This window comes from Acartia tonsa, chromosome 4 (genome assembly GCF_053477335.1).
Source record: "Acartia tonsa isolate MP-2025a chromosome 4, ASM5347733v1, whole genome shotgun sequence".
Lineage (NCBI taxonomy): Eukaryota > Metazoa > Arthropoda > Copepoda > Calanoida > Acartiidae > Acartia > Acartia tonsa.
This window is the reverse complement of record NC_137263.1, coordinates 22,349,589-22,370,849: the sequence shown is the minus strand read 5'-3', so window position 1 is coordinate 22,370,849 and position 21,261 is coordinate 22,349,589. Positions and strand designations below refer to the sequence as shown.

Genomic DNA, 21,261 nt, shown 5'->3' with positions numbered 1-21,261 from the left:
GTATAGTTAACAATAATTTTGGAAATGTTTGTCGATATAATGCTTTCAGGTTTGACAGGGGTAACAATCTTTCTATGTATAATATTTTCTAAACCGATTAATATCCGCTGGATTAGAATCGGTTCTAAGCCATACTGAAAAATCTTACCTTGCATTGTAATACAGACAGCTTAAAGAATAAAACCATTGCGTGAGCCCCGAGGGACTAAGGCTTGGGCTAACAGAACTAGTACTAATTTAAAAGTTTTAATTTAATATCACCGGAAAATTGTTTTTAATCTTATAATTTTTCATTTTAATATCCGCTGAAAGCTGTCTGTAATATGATGCGCTGAACAACAAATTTTCACCCTCATATATCTAAACCATATTATTGATCTTTCTTTCAAATGAGGGGAGCTGCAACTTTTTAACTAAACTTTTCATAATTTGAGCTTACTAAAAGAAAGCAAGGACGCAAATTATTGAATGGGGTTCACTGCTGCAACAAGGATTCGCTAAAATCTATAAAACATGAATTTGATTGAATATATTTATTAAAATATGATATTCAGAAAATAAAATGAATTTCAGACAAATACACAAATTTGGATCTCGTATAAAAATGTTGCCTCGGTGTCTTGTATTTGATTTGGGTAATATATTTCAATGTTTTTACATTTATTTTTAACATTTTTAAATCTTTCAATTTACAAAAAAACGCGGCAACTAAGTTAATTTCAAATTTTTGAAAAGTATAGATAATCAGCTGGGATTGCATTTCAACTATGTTTTTATTTCAAATAATGGGAGTAAAAATAGAAATGGGTAGATTAGCTTCAAATATATCCTTCACTTTTAATTTCTCTTAGCCTTATTCAGCGAGAGTGACGAAACTAGCCTTAGTTGTAGAGTAGCTTTCCAACAGGAAATGAACCATTTTCACATGCTATTTTTCTTTCAGATGGCTGTGTTTGGGATCCTGAGATGTACGAACTTTGGGGTGGGGGAGGAGCCCCCTTCAAAAAGAATAAAGATGGCACATTGAGTGACAAAGCAGGTTAGGTCTTAGGCACATTTTAGTGAAACTATTCATTAAATTTTATTTTAAAAAGTTGGATGACTCAAAATTTTTTTATTATGAATATCCAAAAACAATTACCTACTACAGTACAAAGTTATTTTTTTAAATATCCAATTTTAACTTCAAAACATGTTTTTATCTGACTTTCAACTTCAAACAGAATAGAAATAAAGTTTAAAAATTCACACAACCTTCCAAATCAAAAATTAATTTGAAACTAAAATGTTTATTTAATTAGGTATTTTTTTTTAAAGGAACTCGAGTATATCTGTTAGGAGCTGTAAAAGAAATAATGCATGAATTTAAAACAGACCCAAAATGGAAAGATTCTAAGGTATAATCTATAATACAAAGGGAAACGATGTCTGTCTTTAAATTTTAATTTAATTTCTGTTTTAGATATTATCAAAGCTTATCTACGTTTATTTCACCTTAAAAAATTTTTAAAAAGTAGGTATACAGTTATAAATACAGTAATAAAAAAAAGTAAAAAAAGTGACCGGAATAGACCATTTTTTTTAGACGAAAAAAAAATGATGAAAAAATCAAGTTAGAACAAGGCCTCCAATTGCAAACGATAAGTGAATGCCATATCTTTCATTTTACAAAAACCCGGAGGTCGCTAGGACTTACCATTTTTTCACAATTTTAGGTTGAACATGGCCTATTTTGAAATTTTTTTTTTTGCAAATTTTTTGCAACTTTTTGAGGGCAAAAAAATCATAGAAGGAGTGATCTGACAAAAATTTGCTGAAGTAAGAAATGAAAGTATAGGCAATAAACTACAACTTTGCTATTAAGATATCTCGCAAACGTTTAGAACACCGTTAAAAAACGGTTTTAAAAAAGTTGGTCGTTTGACCGGAATTGTACCCCCCGACCGCATTAACCCCGCACTTCCCTATAATACTAGTAAACAACAAGTAAAATTAAAGTAAAAAAATGTACCTACCTTTTATTTATTTTCAAAATGTTTGGGGAATCCTTATCACTACGGGCATAGCCCCCTATAGGCTATGGGCGAAGCCACTAGTCCTATTTTGAAAATTAGTAATTTTTTTGTCTGAAGCTGAAAATATCAATAACTCAATATAGTTTAGGTAAGCTTCCAAATGTTGAATTTTAGCTTTTAAGGACGTTTCTAAATGTACTAAACACTTTTTACAGCATCTCTAAGAAGGCCCCTCTCACATATATTTTTTACTATCTGCTGTACCCCTAGCACCTAAAAGCTCTTTATTTGAAGTGATAGGAAAAGGTGAAAATAAGCCTAAAACCATCCTGAGACTTATGTGAAGTTTCCTTAGAATGGAGAACTGAATCTGTTAAAAAGTTATTGAACTCATAGGCTACAGACTTAAAAGTCTTACTACTTACTTTATGTAATAGGCGATTTACAAGGCCGTAAAAAAAATATTCATTCTTATCAATATCATTACAGCCTCTCAATTAAATTTGCTTCTTTATGATATTAATTTAATTATTTGGCATTTAATTAGTAAAAAATTCCATCAAATGCATTTTTTAACAAAAAACACGTAAGCAGAAACCAGAGATAATGAATTTGATTTTTTGTCCTTGTATAAAATTTAATATTTCTTTAATTAAGAAATTTGCTATCAAATATTTGCAAAAAAAATTGTAAAATTTTCTTATTGTGAGACATTTAAATACATAAATGAGAAGGAGGGAAGGGTGGGGGTGATGCATGAGAGAAAAATTATGAAAACATATTTGGAATAAGATGAAATAAAGGGAGAGGTCATTTTCTAGTAAATCCCGTAAAGGTGTGTGTTATAAGGCCTAAAAATAGTAGTAGAACGATAAGGTGCTCTATATATTTGTACTAGCGGCTACGCCCCCTAGAAGCCTCTAGGGGCACTTAAGGTAGAAGCGGAAAATGTCGACCTCATCCCATTTTAAATTTGAGTTTCAAAAGAGTAAAAAAAAATATTTTTTGGGGGGGAAGGGGGTGAAGACTCCCTCCCCAAAAATAGTTTAAAACCTTCCTAGGACCTATAAGAAGCTTCACTGTAAAGGAGAACAATATCGGCTTAGCGGTTAGCGAGATCATTCAGGACAGACAAAAAACGCTTACTACTTTATATAATAGGATTTCCTATTGAATAGAACAATAGGGAAGAAATTTTTTTTTTTTTTTTTTGATAACCGTACCTGGAATATCTGAAATTTCTATCAAACGCTTTGTTTGGCTCAAACTGACACAAATAAAAAAAAAATATAATTATAATAAATCAACCTGTAAAGAATGACTTCTTCCTTTGTTTAATGGTATAGATTGTTCTTAACCTTCACCTTGTACCTATAGAAAACATTATTATTATAATTATATTTTTTTTTAATTTTTGTCAGTTTGAGCCAAACAAAGCGTTTGATAGAAATTTCGTATTTTTTTTAGATAATCCAGGTACGGTTATCAAAAAAAAAAAAAAATTTCCCTATTGTTCTATTCAATAGGGAATACATATATCTAGAGCACCTTATCGTTCTACTACTATTTTTAGGCCTTATAACACACACCTTTACGGGATTTACTAGAAAATGACCTCTCCCTTTTAAATTTTGTGAGTGGGATGTTATTAAAAAAATGATGTTGTACTTATTATTTTTTTTAAACTTAAGTTTAGATTTAAAACTTTAAATCTAAATTAGGAATTATTATTAAATCTAACATAACATTCATTCTTGCCATATTTTTTTTAATGTTGTTTTGAAGATCTATTCAAAAATATTTTTGTCTTTTATGATGTTTGTCTGATTTCCAAAGAATTTTCTGTGTTATCATTTTAACTTTTTTGAAAAACAAGAAATTCTGGCTAGGGAGTTAAAAGGAGACAATGGCCGATATATTGATTTACATTCCCAATTACCACTTCTTTATATTAAAATTAGTATTTATAACGTTTGGACACTAAACTTAATGAACTAATCAATCAAAATTCACCAGAAGTCCCCTAATTTGTTAAGCTAACGAATAAGAAAACGTTAGTATAAAACTTTGGAGACTTGTGTAATAAACAGCCCATTGTCCTCTCTCACTGAATTCAAGCGGCTTAGTCTCCCTTCATCTCCCTGTGAGAAACTTGTTTTTATACTTGATATTGGTACGTCGTCATCAGGGAGTGAGGGGACATTGGACTGTTAATTACACTAGTCCCCAAAGTTTTATGATAACGTTTCTTATTCGTTGGCTTAGCAAATTTGGGGACTTGAATTTTTTATTGGTTGATTCATGTGTTGAGTGTTCAAACATTTCAACCACTAATTTAAATCTACAGAAGTCAAGGTCATTCAGTTTATCATAATTAGGGGCGTACATCAATTTAGTGTCCATCGTCTCATCCCTTTAGATCCCTGCGTCTAAATATACGTGTTATTTAACCTAAAGAATAATTGCATTGGTTAGGTAAATACTGATCTGAATTAAAATAGTTTGATAATAGGTCTACACTCTACATATGAATATCAAAATATCGTCTCCTAACCTTGATTACGCACATAGATTTAATTTGATAAGTAAATAAATGTCTAAGAAGGGACAATGGTTTCATTCCTTTGTGTATTTTAGTGAATTTTGATTTCTATTCCTAAACGGTCAAGGTTTAGTTTGACATAAAGACATACAAAAATAACATTCAAAGCCAATGGCAAAGGCTTTATCACTAGAAAAGCTTAAAAAACCTTTATGAAATTTCCCTAATAACAACTTACAAGACTTTTGATAGTTAGTATTTTAGAGTTCTATTATGTTTGTAAAATCCTTGTTTTTCCATGGGATCTTCAGAATTTCAGTAATTTTTGTTATTTTCAGATATGTGTGGCTAGTTCTTGTGATGAGCCGTCTTGGGCTAGGGAATGTATAAAGTAAGTTTTTGTGATTACAGATTTCTCGACAATATATCAAAGAGGTGTATATTGAGCATGGCATCCACGGCTGAAGGGAGAGGGGGGGGGGGGGTGAAAAAATAGAGTATTCTGAAAACATCAGCTGATACTTTTTATCAGATCATGAGTGTCTAATCTTTTCCAGAATTAATTTTTTCTGGTAGTATTGTTTTTCATCATTTGAGACTGTATGTATAACAACTTAAGTATAGTTAATTTTTTTAACCCAACAAATGCCGTTTGAAAGTCAAATTGTATCAAATCATATTGAAATAAATATTACTCACAAACTCGTAACAATTTTTAGCAAATGTTCGCCACTTATTTTACACAAATTTAAGAAATTCTTATTAATAAAATACATTCTAATAACCAGAAATGTGTTAAAATCTTTTTTTCAATTTAGATTGTTTGAGATAGGAGATGGACATACATTAAAAGATGTGTTTGATTCCAACAATATTGAAATTTACAAGAGATCTAAAGATTATCATTTAAAAGAAATAGCCAACAAGACCGGAGTACCTTTAGAGGTAAGATCTAGTAGCTCATCTACTTTATTAAGTAACGTTCGTTTTGTGGACTATTTGTAACAAAAGGTGTAAAAAAGGTGTATTTTTTAGTTTACTTTTCTTCTTATTATTTATTTTATTTCACATATTGAAATCAAGCAGCCTTTAAAACTTTAATTAAATTCTTTCTAAACGTACATTAAGAAAAAATATTAACAATAAATATGTAATTTTAAAAACTTTGCAAAAGTAAATCAAATATTTTCTTTAAAAGAAATTGAATTTGATCTTATTACGTTGACTTGTGAATACTGTAATAAATGATTAAATTTCCAATATGTCTTTAAAACCGATAAATATCCGCTGGATTTAAACCGGTTCTAAGCCATACTGAAAAAATCAGGTATAGCATAGTATCACAGACAATTTTCTACAAATATTATATAATTAATTGATACCTCTGATACGATGCAATAATAAACTATTATTTAGGAGATGATATTTTTTGACAACCAGATGAATAATTGTAACACTGTGTCAAGAATTGGTGTCACAGTTGTTTACACTCCTGAAGGAGTTACAAGAAAGGCATTTGATGTAAGTGCTTCTATTTACTTTGGTATAAGATCATGGGTGTATATTTTGCATGGGATCCCCGGCTAAGGAAGGGAGGAAAAAATGAAAGACATGTAGGGATTTTTTTTTTGGGGGGGGGGGTCCTTATAATAATTCCCAAAAATAAAGTGTTTTGAAACATCAGTCGATTTTTAAAATCTGACAAAAAACACGTAGGTAGGATTTGGGGAGAAATCAGCAAAAAATGTTAAAGCCTTTTTCTAGAAGTTCTAACTCTTCTAAGTAATCATATAATGGTTCGTGTCTGTTAATTGCTTAATGCACTCCTCAAAAAAACAAAAATCTTACATTTGATACATGGTGTAATGGAGTAGGACAAACTTAAACCCATCCGATAAGTTTCTCTTATGCAAATAAAATCCGATTTAATCATTGATATTTTTGTTATAGGAGGGAATTGAGAAGTATCCTGCCCCCGGTGAAATCATTGGCCCTAAAGAAAGAGGATACTTTTGATATGGACCGCTACCTCCCTGGTTATTCTGAACATTATCGAATCGATAATGAGTATTATTGAGTTCAAATAACTAATCATATTTATGACACTGTTGTATTTAATGATAGTAAACAGTTGTTTAAGTCGTTATCTGTGATTATATAAAATAAATTTAAACCGGTTTTATTATTATTATTTTTTCAGACTACAATGTTGGTTTCTTAACAGTTTGGTCTAGTGTCCAGTACTTGTCTTCACATTGAAGGTATAAACAATCCTTATAATAAAGTAACAGGTTGTCTGTCTGTTTATGTGTAACGAAGGATCTCGCTAACCGCTGAACCAATATAGTTATCCTTTACAGTTTACAGTGTAACTTCTCATAAATCCTGGGAAGTTTTATAACTATTTTGGGGGAGGGTACCTCGTCCTCCACCATCCCAAGAGAAATCATAAAAAAAATAACTAACCCAATCTAAAGGCGAAAAAAAAAATATTTTTTGGTAAGCAGCTGATCTTAATAGAGACTAAAGAGGCCTCTAGGGGCGTTGCCAAAAGTAATAGATAAAGTGTCAAGTAGATAATAGTTGGGTTAAGGGTAAGAGGATTTTTACTTTATTTACCATGACGAAATGTACTATATAATGACACAAACCGGGCCGTTGCCTGCAAAAAAAATGGATTAAAAATTATTTGAGGTACATACATTTTTAGAAAAGAATTGTTATAAAAACAAACGATACTCATTATTGTTTATATTAAGATGGGCGAGCAACTCCAGTTAGAACAGGAGGTGATCCGGCTGACCCAAGAGCTGGACCAGGCCGTGGCGGAGAAGGAACAAGCTGCTCAGTATGGACTCGTCCTGCTAGAGGAGAAGGACGCCCTCGAGGCCAGGTGTCAGGTCAGTGCAACAACTTATTATACTTTCATTAAGAGTCAAGGATTTTCACTAAAGGAGATATTCAGGGATAATAAGATATGATAATGGCATCCCCAATGATAACAAAATTACCCCTTTTGTAGATTACAATTTGAATTAGTGGTTGAAACGTATGGACACCCAATTTAATGAACCAACCAATCAAAATTCAATAAAAGTCCACAAAGTTGTAGTATATAACTTACCAATAACAAACCGTTATAATAAAACGTTGGGGGCTAGTTTAATAAACAGCCCATTGTCCCATAGCTCAAATTAATGTTTGGTGATAAAAACATAATTGAATATTATATTTAGGAGCTTGAAAACTTGTATGATAACACAAAGCACGACCTCCAGGCCACACAGGATGCTCTATCCAAGTTTCAATCTAGCCAACAGGTGATTCTGAAAATTCTGAACTTAAGTTAAAAAAATCTAAAGTGTAAAGATTTTTATGTAAATATCATATTTAAAATTATTTTATAGTCATAAATATAAACCATTGATTAATCTATGTTATGAAACGACTGAATATTTACCTACCTACTTTGACCTTTAAGTTAGTTTACTTTTTGATTATGTGAAATACTTTTATATTGTATATAATGTATACCAGAGTAAAATTGGACTTATAAAAGAAAGGTAATGAAAGTTGTTGCAAAATTATTTATATTATTTTATTGTATTTTAAAAATAATAAACACTTTTTTATAACCAGCTAGTATTTTATAATTTGAAAAAATACTTCTATTAACGTATGAGAAATTAGAATAAGACTTCAATTGGTCACATCAGACATTGCCTTTTCTTTAAAAAAATGTTTTTATTACAGGTGAGCACCAGAACAGGTATAGAACATGAGGAGAGTTTACTTTCTGAATCCGCGGCCAGGGAAACCAGCCTCAACTCACAAATCATTGAAATGGAGCTGGATCTAAAGTCTACAAAGGTAAGATATTTCATTTTTGAGTTACCAGAAAAATACACTCACTCACACGGGATTGAACCAGAGCGAGGGGACAATGGGCTGTTTATTAGACTAGTCCCCAAAGTTTTGTAATAACCTTTTTTTTATTTGTTTGGTCAACAACTTGGAGACTTAAGTGAATTATGATTGGTTGAATCATTATTGGGGATGTATATAAATTTTTGGCCATTATCTTTAGATTCCTGGGATTGAACTCATTTAGAACAGTTCTTTAGATAAAGTAGGTTAGGTCATTTTTGGTTAGTTATATATATCAAACTCTGGATAGACTTCTCTAAAGGTTATGAGTTGGTGCATCGTTAGTAAAGAATCTAAAGGGATTTTTTATTTATGTACATTCCTAATGATTATACACAAAATTATCCCTTCTGTTGATTAGAATTAGTGGTTGAAATGCTTGAACACTCAACAATAACCATTCAAAATTACCTTAAGTCCCCAAAGTTGTTAAGCCATGAATAAGAAAACGTTATTATAAAACTTTGGGGACTAGTGTTATAAACAGCCCATTGTCCCCTCTCCCTCTGATTGCTAGTGGGTGGATTTGTCTGTGGGTGCAATTCCATAGTAATCCTGATGTATAATGTAGAATGTAGGCGTTTCATAGTTTTTATTTGACTCATATTTTAATCCCTCTAAAGTTGTCTAAGATGTTTTATTTAGAAATATGATTGTATGTTTGATAACTCTAATAAATACTGTGTTTAAGTTGTACTCTTTAGTAACAATTTCCTTTTTTTAAAAAGTGGGCGGGATTATAATTCTAAAGAAGCATTCCAGTCTAGTTGAAAAAAAATCCAGTATGGCTTCGTAACAGATTAATTTCCCCTTGATTAGAACTGGTTCTCAGCCTTACTGAAAAATCATGTAAAGCGTCGAATTACAAACAATTTTCCAAGAATATTAAAATAAAAATTATAAAATTAATATCAGCTAACAAAACTGGTGTCTATTATACGATGCGATAAATAACTATTCTTAACAGCTAAAATAGGTTGCTGATAACACTTGCAACTTTGGTTCTAATAGAATTAAAATATCAGGTTGAGTTGGACCGGCTGCGTACGGAGAAGAGTGGAGCCATGATAGAGCTCGCCAATGTCAAGCAGGAACACTCAGTACTAGAGACAGAGCTTATGGCTGTGAAAAAAGAGTTGAAAGGATACAGGTAATAGCGGCGGCGGCCGATTACGAAAGTTAGAATTTTAAAAAAGGATCATTTATTAGTAATACTAAATGCAACGTAAGCTTTTTCAAATATTTTCTAAGTCATGTTGTTACCTTCTTATTTCCATTTAAGAAACAGAACAAAAGGATACGTTTTTTTCAAGTGTGATATCTTATGTCTGTAAGTTTGGTATTTTTATTATATTTTGTGTCTGAGACGCAACCCGGTTAGTTAAGAAAAAGCATATGAAGTTTTGCTGACTCTTCTAGATAGAAATTACAAAAAAAAATATTTTAGCATTGCTTCGAAACCGATATGCTGGATATGCTGGATTATAACAGGTTCTCAGCAATACTGAAAAGTCATGTAAAGCATCGTATATAGACAATTATCCACGATTATCAAAATAAAAAAATTAAACCTAGTTTTGTTAGCCTGGGCCCACAGTGGTCTATTTTGGCCTTTTGGTGGACATTTCACCTACCTCTACTCAAAGTCAATTTTCTCAGCTTGTAGTTGATAGAATCGTTCAAAATAAAAAGCCTGCGCCTTATTATTACCCAATGCAACTCGTATATTCATCTAGAGAAGAAAAACAAAAGCTAACTGGTCTAGAAAATACTTTGAAACTTAGCTAAAATTTCATATTTTCATAATATTTTCTTAATTGGTAAAGAGCCTAAATTCGATGTTTTATAGCAATAAAACATTGAAAAACCTTGAAGCATTAATAAATATTACTGTAGAAATGATTATATAAAGGTAAATACCCAATCACCAACCTTGTGCAACATACATTTGATACATCTAATTCAAGTTTCTTCACCCTTTTTTACGAAGTTATTTTCTCTTAGATAAGTAATAATACTTAATCTATATAGTAATGTTTTTAGCTGTTTAACAGCTAAATCTAGAAATTAAAAAAAATTTTAATATATCCAGTAAAATTAATTAGAAATGGGTATTAATGAAATTCTTACTGTTAAAAAATATCATTAAATAGTCTTATGAAATGGCTAACAGCTGAGCAGAAGCCGTTTCCCAGCTGCCATATGGATGGGCCCCCACTATTTTTGGAAGTATTTTTGAGCTCAGCACCCATAAAAACTTACCCCTAGCTAGACACGACACAAGCCCTAACTACACATCATACTCTTGGCCACTCCCAGCCGTTTCCGCTAGTTCTAGCCGTTGAGCAGCTGGTACAAGAAATTCTTAAAATGGCTATTGGCAACATTTAACATCGATTATAGCCTTCATGTTTCAAAGTTCATAATTCATCAACCAATAGTTAAAAAGACAAAAACTCTTGTGTTTTATATGAGATAGGGTATATATTTAAAATAATTTATTAATTTAGAGAAACTCCAAAGTTGATTTTTGGCGAAATGTCCGGCCTTAGACCGCTGTGGGGCCTTTTGCCCCCCGGTTAACAAAACTTGTTTAAATCTTTAAAATTTTATTCTAATATCCACGGAGGTCTGTCTATAGTACGATGCGATAAATAACTAACTATTTTTTTATATTTTAGGCACCGTGAAACATCGTTGATAACAGAATACTCAGAGCTTGAAGAAGAAAATATTGCCTTGCAGAAACAGGTAAATACAGGGATTGGATAATGGACGAGAATTTAAACTTTCCCCTTCATTTTCACGTCAAATTCTTCCTTTAATAGGTACTATACATTGGCTGTTTATTTGACAAAATTGGTTAAAAAATTGTTTAACTTCTATTGTCCCTTTTCTTAGTAAAACGAAACAAAAAATTAAATCGCATATCTTGATTTTTTATCTAACTAAGCACTAAAAATATAATAAAGAAAATCATCAAATATCAAAATTTAAAATATTTTCAACGTAATCGTTCTTATTTCTAAAATAATATTTGGGGGACAGATAAAAAGTTCAATTCTACTAAGTGTTGCCCCCCGACGACAGCTGAAAATTACGTTTAGGTTTCGTGGATTTTTTCGAATTAATTTCGTTGTTGGTATAAGCTGCTTATTTTCAGGTGTCTTCCCTGCGAAGCACAATAGTTGAGTTTGAAGGAGACATTATTTTGTCCGTCTGTCTGTCGGCCATGCTTAAAAAGACAAAAACTTTATTGTTGGGGAAATGAGATTTTCTCAGCTGCTATTTTAGATAGTCAGCTGCAATTTTTAGTCAAATTCCTATTATTTATGCGCATTTTTTCTATGTATTTTTATCCGTCTGTCTTTCTGTCATGCATAAAGAGAAAATACCTTATTATTTCAGTTTAAAAAGGCATCAGTTTTTATGAAAACTATAATTTTTTTATAGGTGTCTTCGCTTCGCAGCACAATAGTAGAGTTTGAAGGAGCCAAACACGAGATCCGACACCTCCAGGAGGAAGTAGAGCTGCTCAATTCACAGGTAATCAAATTCATGGATTTAATAACAATGAATATAGTATTACTTGGATCTTACATTAGATTTCCTTGTTCTCTAATTAGGTGAATCAGGCAGCGGGCTAAAATAATGATTTATCTCTTTCACCCCATCCCCTTCCCTCCTTCTGTATTGACGAAATGACCAATAAAAGAGTTCCATGTTAGCAAGCTAAATTGTCGCCCATTTTTCCCAATCGTCTTGATTGTTTTCCAATACCTATTGAAAACTAAAATAAAAATCATCAAGTCGGATTTGAAATCTTAATTAAGCTGTTATCAATGGTAGCCTGACTTTGATTTTAACTTAACACGGGCACAATTATAACACTAGACTATTCATATTATCGGCTAAATAATTTTAAGATTTATTCCAGTATGGCGTCGAAACCGATTAATATCTGCTAGATTAGAACCGGTTCTCAGCCTAACCGAAAAATCAAATATATAATATTAAAATAAGAATCTTATTAATCTTATAAAGTTTCATTTTAAGCGGTAAGCTGTCTGTCTATAATACGATTCGATAAATAACTATTAATTGTTTGATTTTAGGTGGAAGAGCTGACAAATTTGAAAAGGATCGCTGAAAAACAATTGGAAGAGGCTCTGGAATCTCTACAGGTAAATATTTAATCATTGATAGTTATGAAGATGCCCTGCAGGGTTAGAAATAAAAAGAGAATAGTAGCTTACGCAATGATGCGTAAAATTGTGATCAAGCTTTTAGTCAAATGCGTGTATTAAGTCTAACTGTTCTTAATGTTGACCAAACGCATAGTATAATTAAACGCATATTAAAAAACAATTTGACATAGTAAGTGCATTTGACTGGAAGCTTGCTCACACTTTTACTGATTATTGCGTAAGCTACTATTCCCTTTTTGTACCAGAATATCAGAGTAAGGGTTAGCATTGCCTGAATAGTTGTTTCAGATTAAGTTTGAAATCGATAGGACAATTCTACATGTGTAAATTAACGAAATGAGCTAACTGTTACGGACGGACCTGCCCCAATTATAGAAAAGCTTCGCTTTTAAAAACGACACAATTAGGTATATGTATTACAAATTATATATTAGAATTTATTTATATTTCTTATTTGTTGTAATAGAAAGTGTTAGAAAATTGCATTTTACATTTATTGTTCCCTCCTCCCTAGATCATTTTCTTTGTTTCAATATTTCATACAATTTCAAACAGTTTTCATTAAATTTTTTTAAAAGTTAATTGTTATTATATCTGTATACTAGCGGCTACGCCCCTAGGGGGTCATTCTTTAATTGGAGGGTAGAGATATCCTCCCCCCAAAAAAATAATTAAAAACCTTCCCTGGGCCTATAACAAGCTTCACTGTAAAGGAGAACCATATCGGTTCAGCGGTTAGCAGGATCCTTCGGTGCACACACACACAGACAGAGTTATTTTTACTTTGTTATAAGGATTTTTTAACCTTGATGCGTTTTAAATTACCTATTGTACCAAAGAGATTATGGCAAAAATGAAAATAACGATTAATGATTTGAGTAGGTTATTGTTACACAAATATGCAAATAAAAGGGTTATTTTCCATAAAGCTGTGTATAACCAGTTAGTTATTATATACATTTGTCATAATTAAGAACAGTTTGACTTAATTAGAGCAAATTTGACTAACTGGTTACACACAACTTGACGGAAAATAGGTTAAAAAAATTACCCCCATTTTGTTCCACATGAGTAACAACTAGCTGACTTTGAGAAATGCTTTTTAAGAAATATTCTCATTTAGAATTTTTATGGAGAAAATTATTTTTTTTATCAAGTTATTACTCTACATAGGAGCTATTGAAGTAATGTAAAACTTTTTCCAACATTTTACACAGTTAGATACATAAGTTGATACCTGTGTATTGAAAGAGTTGCTTCCTTTTTTTAAATTGATGTTGTGTTCGGCCCTTTAAATGAATAATTCAGATAACTATCTGTTCCAAGGGACATTTACCCTTTTCGTCTGCTAGCAAATAGCTTTTTGTTGTTTTGCAGTTATATGCGATGCTATAAATAACTACTAATTATATAGCTTATAAAGTTATTTACTAATAATTCGTTGATCACTTATATAGAAAAAGGGAAAAGATATTTATGTGCTACAATGAGGCTTTTTTTAAATGGATGATTTCAAACATTCAAAAGATGTACAAAAACGATATTCTTGTATTTTTTTATCATAGAATTGATTAGCTATCCTAGCGCAGAGTTATCGATTAATTTATCTGACTGTTACAGGCTGAACGAGAACAAAGGTACACACTGAAGAAAGAACTGGATGCTAAAAATAATTCTGAATCTATGTTTCAACTTGGAAATCTGGCTCTCTCCATACAAGGTAAAACTTACTCAAAATTTAAGTTCTGGTTATTTGGAAATAAATTGAGATTTTCTTCTAATTTTACGTAAAGTTCTTTTGTGATGTAACTTTATTCTAAATAAGAAATATCTCTGATTCATTTTTATTATCGAATGTTTTATTTTGAACTTTAAAAAGCAGGTTTTTAACATTTATATTATGATATAAAGCTTTTTAAATGTATGTACAATAGATCTACTAATATGAATTTAATATGAATTCGAAAAAAGAAAAGAACATTTACTATTGTTTGTTGTTAAGGTATGACAGGATCCCAAGGTGCTCCCAGCTCCATAGGAAGTGAAGGAGACGAGGAGTCACCTGTATTCAAGAAGGTCGAGGAGGGAGAGTGTGGCGAGGGCGAGGAGGGCAACGAAGGCGAGGATAGCGCACCGCCTGCTGAGGACCTATTCTCTGAAATTCATCTTGGTCAGCTTAAGAAACTTGAAAAACAGCTGGAATCTACTGAGACAGAGAAAGTGAGTCTGACCGCCAACGTCAAAGACTTGCAGACCAACCTTGACCTGGCGCAACGCGATGCGGCCAACAACAAAGCCAAAGTTGCAGAGCTTCTGGTCTACCTGGCCAACCTGGACAAGGTCTTGGTGCAGGATCCAGACAGTGGTCTGTACAAGCTGGACACAAGTATTATTGAGAAGGATGTGAAGACAAACCTGTCCAAGCATCAGACCTGGCAGGCAAAGTGTGTCCAGGAGATGGAAGCCGTCAAACGGCACATTGAGAGCATAAAGATTGAGGACAAGGGTACTTATGATGCGGTGGCCAAGCTGAAGGCGGACTCTAACGGGCTGCGCCACCAGATGCAGATGCAAGAGAAGACTGTGTCTGACCTGAATCATGATATTAGAATTATTGAATCTCTGGCGGCCGAGGCACAATCAGTGCTTGGCGTCACTCAAAATGACCTTGGAAATGTGTCGGAAGAGTTGGCTAAGATTTACCATCATATTTGTACCGTGCAGAATATTAATCCAAGCCGTGTCATGCTTCAACACTCTAAAGGTAATTTTTTTAGAGAAACATTATAAATTTGGGGGGGGGGGTAGCATTAATTTTTGCTATAAAGGTATGTGTTAAAAACAGGAGTAGAAGTATAAAATTGTTTTTCTCGCTAAGTTAGATATTATTGAATCATTTAAGACAAACTTATTTTTTCAATAAAGTTTACCTTATATTTGCACTTGACACTTGTGATTTTAAAAAATTATACCAAGGTAGGTATTAAACGTTACCAGTTTACCCAAAATCAAGATAATTTTTTAACAGTTTTTGGGAATAGTCCCTTTCGTGGCAACGCCCCTTAAGGCGCGATTCGTCGTAATTTTAAAATGGCTTTTTATAGGTTAGGTTAGTTTATATTAGGTTAGGTGATTGCTCCACATGGTTAGGCAATTGACCCCGCAGGTGCTAGAAATAGGAAAAAAGCTACTGTTAAAAATACGAAGAATCGCCCCTTAAGGTGCGTTGCCACGAAAGGGACTATATCCCAGTTTTTTCCATTAAATTTTATCCGCTTATTTTAATTTTTATTGCAGGTCCTGCAGAAGCATCAGGTTCATCAGACAAATCTTCCGAGTTTACTCCCTCCAAGACGGAAATGCTTCGCACCAAGCTACGCACCGTCCAGCTTTCACACATTGACACATCCAACTTTGGTGATCCAGAAACTGTACGAAGTGTCCTCGAGACCATCAAGGACCAGCTCAAGTATCTCAAGGGTTCTGTGGAGTCATCCCTGGAGAGAAGCAACAAGAAGGTTGTTAGTGCGGCGGCAGGACTTGTCAGCGGACCGTCTGACAGTGAAAATTCCACTGCTGAAATTGACCTTCAGGAGACACAGGAGCAGGTGGTGAAACTGAAGAGCCTGTTGTCCACAAAGCGCGAGCAGATAGCTACGCTGCGCACAGTCTTGAAGGCCAACAAACAAACTGCCGAGCTGGCCCTGTCCACACTCAAGTCCAAGTACGAGACAGAGAAAGTGATCGTGAGCGAGACAATGCTCAAGTTGCGCAACGAGCTTAAGATTTTGAAAGAAGACGCGGCAACCTTCTCGACACTGCGCGCCATGTTTGGAGCACGCTGCGAGGAGTACAGCACCCAGGTGGACGAGCTGCAGCGCCAGCTTGTCTGTGCAGAGGATGAAAAGAAAACGTTAAATCAGCTGTTGAGGATGGCCATCCATCAGAAGCTTGTGTTGACACAGAAGCTGGAGGATATTGAAATGCAGTCAGAGCTAAGACCCATTCCAGTAAGTTTTAAAATACCTATTAAAATCTATAATCTACCTAGTCCTAAAATGTAAATATGTCCTTAAACAATATCATGTATTTACGCAGTTTTGCAACAAATTCACTGACAATTTCAATTAGACGTATAAATTCCTGCTTGTTAAATTCTGACACTGAAGTTTCAACGTTCGTTTGTCCTATCGTTTCAGAGGTTCGCTTTTATGGATGTTGTCATCCTTGTTTAATGTTTCTTCTAGGTTTCGAAAGATTCATAGAGCCCTTATAGGTGGATTGGATATTTAACTACTAAAGTGATGTCTTCGTAGCTACTCAAACATATCCGATTAAATAACATTATTAAACAACTCTTTCTCGTATTAACAATAATATTAAAAATAATTAGCTGCATTTCCTAAAATAGAAATATTAAGAAATACTAATTAAATCTACTTCAATCCATATTTGCTAAAAAGTCTGTTATACCAAATTTGACAAAAAATTTGTCTTCAAATAAAAATCTCAATAGGCTCTTCTTGAGAAAAAAATTTAATCAAGAAATTTGATACAATCTTTAAAAAAATTATAAAGGGAGGGAAACTATTGTAAATGTATCGTAAACTAAGTTCAATTTTTAACAAGAGAATGCGAAAATATGTCACATACCTAGCTAATGTTACTTACAATTAGGAAGCTTTATTTGTAATTTTTAGCTTTTTATGTGTCATCAATACATGGATTCCCTACATTAGTACGGCCCCGATTATTATTCGCGATAACTGTCATTTACTGATTTTTATCCTTATAATAAAGTAACAGGATCTTTGTCTGTCTGTAAGTACGAAGGATCTCGCTAATAGCTGAACCGATTTGATTCTCCTTTACAAGGTTGCTTCTCATAGGCTCTTGGAAGGTTTAAAGCTATTTATAGTGTCGAATTCACCAGAAGTGTCTTTAAAGGCCTCTTTGAAAGCACTTTATCTAATTGGCTTTAATGAAAATTTAGCTTTCTGTGCCCTTTATCCTATAATTACGACATATATCTTTCTTCCCTTTCTTTTTAAGTTGAAAATTTGTGAACTTTTTAGCTTAATATTTAAATATTTGCAATGATAAAATCATAATCTATTGAAAGTGATATATAATACAGAGAGTGAGGGGACAACGGACTAGTCCCCAAAGTTTTATAAAGACGTTTTCTTATTTGTTGGCTCAACAGATCTATAGTATAGATGTATATACAGACAACTACCTCCCTTCATTTTTCAAAGACCTCTTTCGTCTGCATCTAAATAATTTTCTGCTACTTAGCTGTGTTGATAATAATATGAATAATTTCAGACTGGCGGAAGCCGACGTGGCGGCCATAGAAAAGGCACAGGCGGTGGCAGCGGATATGGCGGCGGGGATGGTGGCCGGTACGGCGGTAGCTCAAGAGGAGGAGGCGCTAGAACTGAACATCGCTTTCAAAGTCAAAGATAATAGCTATTGATCATGCGTGCCGCGGCACCGGTCAGCCTGTTCTGCCTGCTTGGCGCGGGAATCTGGTGTTTTCAGAAAAATAATTCTGGCTAAGTTTTAAGAGACCAAAATAATTTTATACATAAAATCATGACTATTGTCCTAATCTGGCTACTTTGTTAATATTTCCATTCTTTTGCTAAAAAACATTCTTGCAACCTTCATAACTTTTCTTTCCTATCTCATATGGGATGGAGGAATAATATTCCAGCTGTATAAAAAACGCCTTTCTATCAAAGCAAAATGTAACATAAACACAATTTACTATAAAATATGGTACGTAAACTGGTTTTGCTAACAAATATTTTAAATGCTCTGCTCATTATTAGTTATGAAATTGAATAGTTTGAAAATTTTCTTTTTGAAATTTTAAATATTTTATTCCTTTGTAATAGCTTAAATATTTAATATAGCCTTTTCATTGCGAAAATCAAGGTATTTAATTTAACTTTGAAAAATATTAGTCAGATGTATCAGCATATGTATTATATATAAAACCAGATTAGTTAAGCTATCAAAAAGTTGTCTTGGTTGTAATTCATTCTTGTATGCAATGTATTATTTGATATTGTGAATATAAAATAACCAACTAACAATCCTTAAACCAAGTATCAGGATTTTAAGCATTTTGTCATTTAACATTGATCAGAAAGAGATTCATAATGGATCATTAAATCTTTTTGTTCTATCTATCTTCCAAAATTATGAAATGCTCCAAATAATCTCAATCTATTGTAAAAATAACTTGATAACAAAAATTTTTAGTAATGTATTAGGAAGGGTCGGATCGGATATCCGGCCATATCCAATATCCGGCTGATTTCTAATGCCGGATATCCGATTATCCGGCCAGATATCCGGTAATTTGCCGGATATCGGGCTACTTTCAATATCCGGCCGGATACCGGATATCCGGCAATAGAAATCGGCCGCATATCCGGTATCTGGCCAGAAAAGTATCCGGCCCAACCCTAGTATTAGGTATTTTTGTCCATTTTTTTCTTTGACTTTTTTTGTAATTTTTGTTAATCTTCTAAATAGAAATATTTATTTTAAGCATAAAGTAGCATAAATTGTAAACATACTGTGTCAAATTTAGATTATTTAGCTTGCATTTAAATTAGATACAAAATTAATAAATTACTTTTGGATAAATTAACGAAAAATCCCAATTAGAGCGCAGTAATAATAGAGAGGTCTTTAATTTTCTTGGCTAAGGGTACTAGGGGCACATTCTTAGTGATTAAAAGGGGGTAAAATCAGAGAGAGAGAGTGGATAATAGTCCCCAAAGTTTTTTAATAACGTTTTCTTATTCGTTAGCTTATTATACTGGACCCCAAAGTTTTCTTATTCGTTGGCTTAACAACTTTGGGGACTTTAATTTGATTTTGATTGGTTGGATTATTGAATTGAATGTTCAAACGTTTCAACCACTATTTTTAATCTACAGAAGGGGTAATTTTGTGTATCATCATAGTTGATGTACATCTTGTCCCTTTAGATCCCTAAAATTTTTATGTCAACAGTATCTTGCAACACATGTTTCTGGGAAACTATGTATGAAGTTTAAAATTTCCTCTATGCCTTGCCCATGAGATATCTTTAGTAATTACCACCCCTTTATTCTGAATTTTAAAAAAAGTAAAACACTGAAACTAAGACTAATCTGCGCCATTTGTAGGGAAAATGTACATTTATTGAAATAATATTGATGTTAATGTTGGTGGTGAATGTGCTTTTGTAAATAGACCAGTCACAAAAACTTGATAATAACATACCTACCAAACTTTGTTCTATTTTAATTGTTATTTATTTATTTTAATTTTGACCATCACTTTTGTTAATTTTATTATATATTTGTTGTTATTTCCAAACAGAAATTTGCAAAACTTCGGACATAAGATTAGTTTATGTAATCTTTTTGTTTATACTATGTCAATAATTAGTTCGAAATGAAATTTATTAAATGAAAATTACTGTTTATTCGCTTTTTAGTAGCGAACCTACTCTGTAAGTGTATGACTGTATGTTTGGGTTATCCTTTGTAATTGAAGAAAAAAGATAACGAGTGATATTTTGACGTTTACGCTAAAAGGTCAAGAGTCTCGGTGAATGTTTGTCAAACGGGATATGACGAGCCAAATATCGTTGCCCTACGGCCTTGTCTGACTTTATATACACATAAAATATTAAATTTCTCTCTTTTTAAGCCTATTTGAAAAAATCCTGTGGGGCTATTAGGCCTATACCAAATATAACCTAACCTAAGGTAACAATTAATACCTTGTTTTCTATTTGTATCAAGTGCTCGATAGACATTTTGGGGAAAACCACCCAATTTATTTTGTTGAAAACTGTATTAAATAAAATGAAAGAAATTGTTGTAATTACATTTGGTTCTTTGAACGACACGATACAAAGAAATTTTGTGTACAAGTCCCTGCAATTTATACACTTCAATTTCCCAGCTACATGAAAAAAGGAGAATGGAAGTTTATATTTTCTTTAATTAATTATAATTATGAATATAAAATAGTTATTTATCGGATCGTATTATAGACAGCTTACTACTCTCCCGAAATATAGTTGATTCGAACCTTTCTGAACTGATAGTGTTTAACTCTAAAGGAGTACCATATCGGTCCAGTGGTTGGCGACAAATTAGTTTTATAGATAGATAGACACCCTGTAGCTTTTATATAAACAAACACTGCATTGTTAAAAAAATATTGTTTTAGATATTTTAATTTAGTTTAAATTTAGAAGGGGTTGGAAAAAGAGCCATTTAAACATTGTATTAAAGTGCAGAAAAAGCACCCTCTTGCTCGAGATTACAAATTTTGCAGACATTTTTTGCGAATCCGTCATCATACAGAGGGGATTCCCTTACTTTCAGACAGATATACAGTACACTACATAAAGTAATTTTATATAGAATCATCATTGTAACAAGGAATTTTAATGTTATGGTATACAGTAATGATTTTTGTCTGTACCGAAGGATCTTGCTAACCAACGAACCGATATGATTTACCTTTACAGTGAAGCTTCTTATAGGTC

General features: G+C 32.7%; 2 protein-coding genes across 15 annotated transcripts; both read left to right on the top strand.

Moving 5' to 3' along the window:
* Positions 1 to 71: 71 nt before the first annotated feature.
* Positions 72 to 6,758, top strand: LOC145316450 (magnesium-dependent phosphatase 1-like). The gene is made up of 7 exons (XM_080156961.1): positions 72 to 635; positions 944 to 1,039; positions 1,318 to 1,397; positions 4,896 to 4,948; positions 5,376 to 5,502; positions 5,974 to 6,078; positions 6,508 to 6,758. The coding sequence occupies exons 1-7, from the start codon at positions 563 to 565 to the stop codon at positions 6,571 to 6,573; spliced, it is 600 nt and encodes a 199-aa protein (XP_080013087.1). The 5' UTR covers positions 72 to 562; the 3' UTR covers positions 6,574 to 6,758.
* Positions 6,731 to 20,174, top strand: BicD (Microtubule-associated protein Bicaudal D). 14 transcript variants are annotated; one of them, XM_080156950.1, is made up of 14 exons: positions 6,731 to 6,818; positions 7,317 to 7,457; positions 7,794 to 7,877; positions 8,311 to 8,427; positions 9,510 to 9,634; positions 11,166 to 11,235; positions 11,938 to 12,030; positions 12,600 to 12,668; positions 14,313 to 14,412; positions 14,695 to 15,456; positions 15,990 to 16,702; positions 18,021 to 18,476; positions 18,702 to 18,808; positions 19,883 to 20,174. In XM_080156950.1, the coding sequence occupies exons 2-12, from the start codon at positions 7,317 to 7,319 to the stop codon at positions 18,159 to 18,161; spliced, it is 2,415 nt and encodes an 804-aa protein (XP_080013076.1). In that variant the 5' UTR covers positions 6,731 to 6,818; the 3' UTR covers positions 18,162 to 18,476; positions 18,702 to 18,808; positions 19,883 to 20,174. The 14 variants fall into 14 exon arrangements, with proteins under 14 accessions (XP_080013076.1, XP_080013074.1, XP_080013073.1 ...); XM_080156948.1 differs by having other exon boundaries at positions 18,702 to 19,382; XM_080156947.1 differs by having other exon boundaries at positions 18,702 to 19,396.
* Positions 20,175 to 21,261: the final 1,087 nt, after the last annotated feature.

Excerpts from the sequence above, each read along its gene's own strand:
- LOC145316450 (XM_080156961.1), top strand. The coding sequence starts at position 563 with ATGAATTTCAGACAAATACACAAATTTGGATCTCGTATAAAAATGTTG. Across the intron at positions 4,949-5,375 it reads TGGGCTAGGGAATGTATAAA|ATTGTTTGAGATAGGAGATG; the intron begins GTAAGTTTTTGT and ends TTTTCAATTTAG. Across the intron at positions 6,079-6,507 it reads TTACAAGAAAGGCATTTGAT|GAGGGAATTGAGAAGTATCC; the intron begins GTAAGTGCTTCT and ends TTTTTGTTATAG.
- BicD (XM_080156959.1), top strand. The coding sequence starts at position 7,317 with ATGGGCGAGCAACTCCAGTTAGAACAGGAGGTGATCCGGCTGACCCAA. Across the intron at positions 8,428-9,509 it reads TGGATCTAAAGTCTACAAAG|GTTGAGTTGGACCGGCTGCG; the intron begins GTAAGATATTTC and ends TTAAAATATCAG. Across the intron at positions 11,236-11,937 it reads ATATTGCCTTGCAGAAACAG|GTGTCTTCGCTTCGCAGCAC; the intron begins GTAAATACAGGG and ends ATTTTTTTATAG.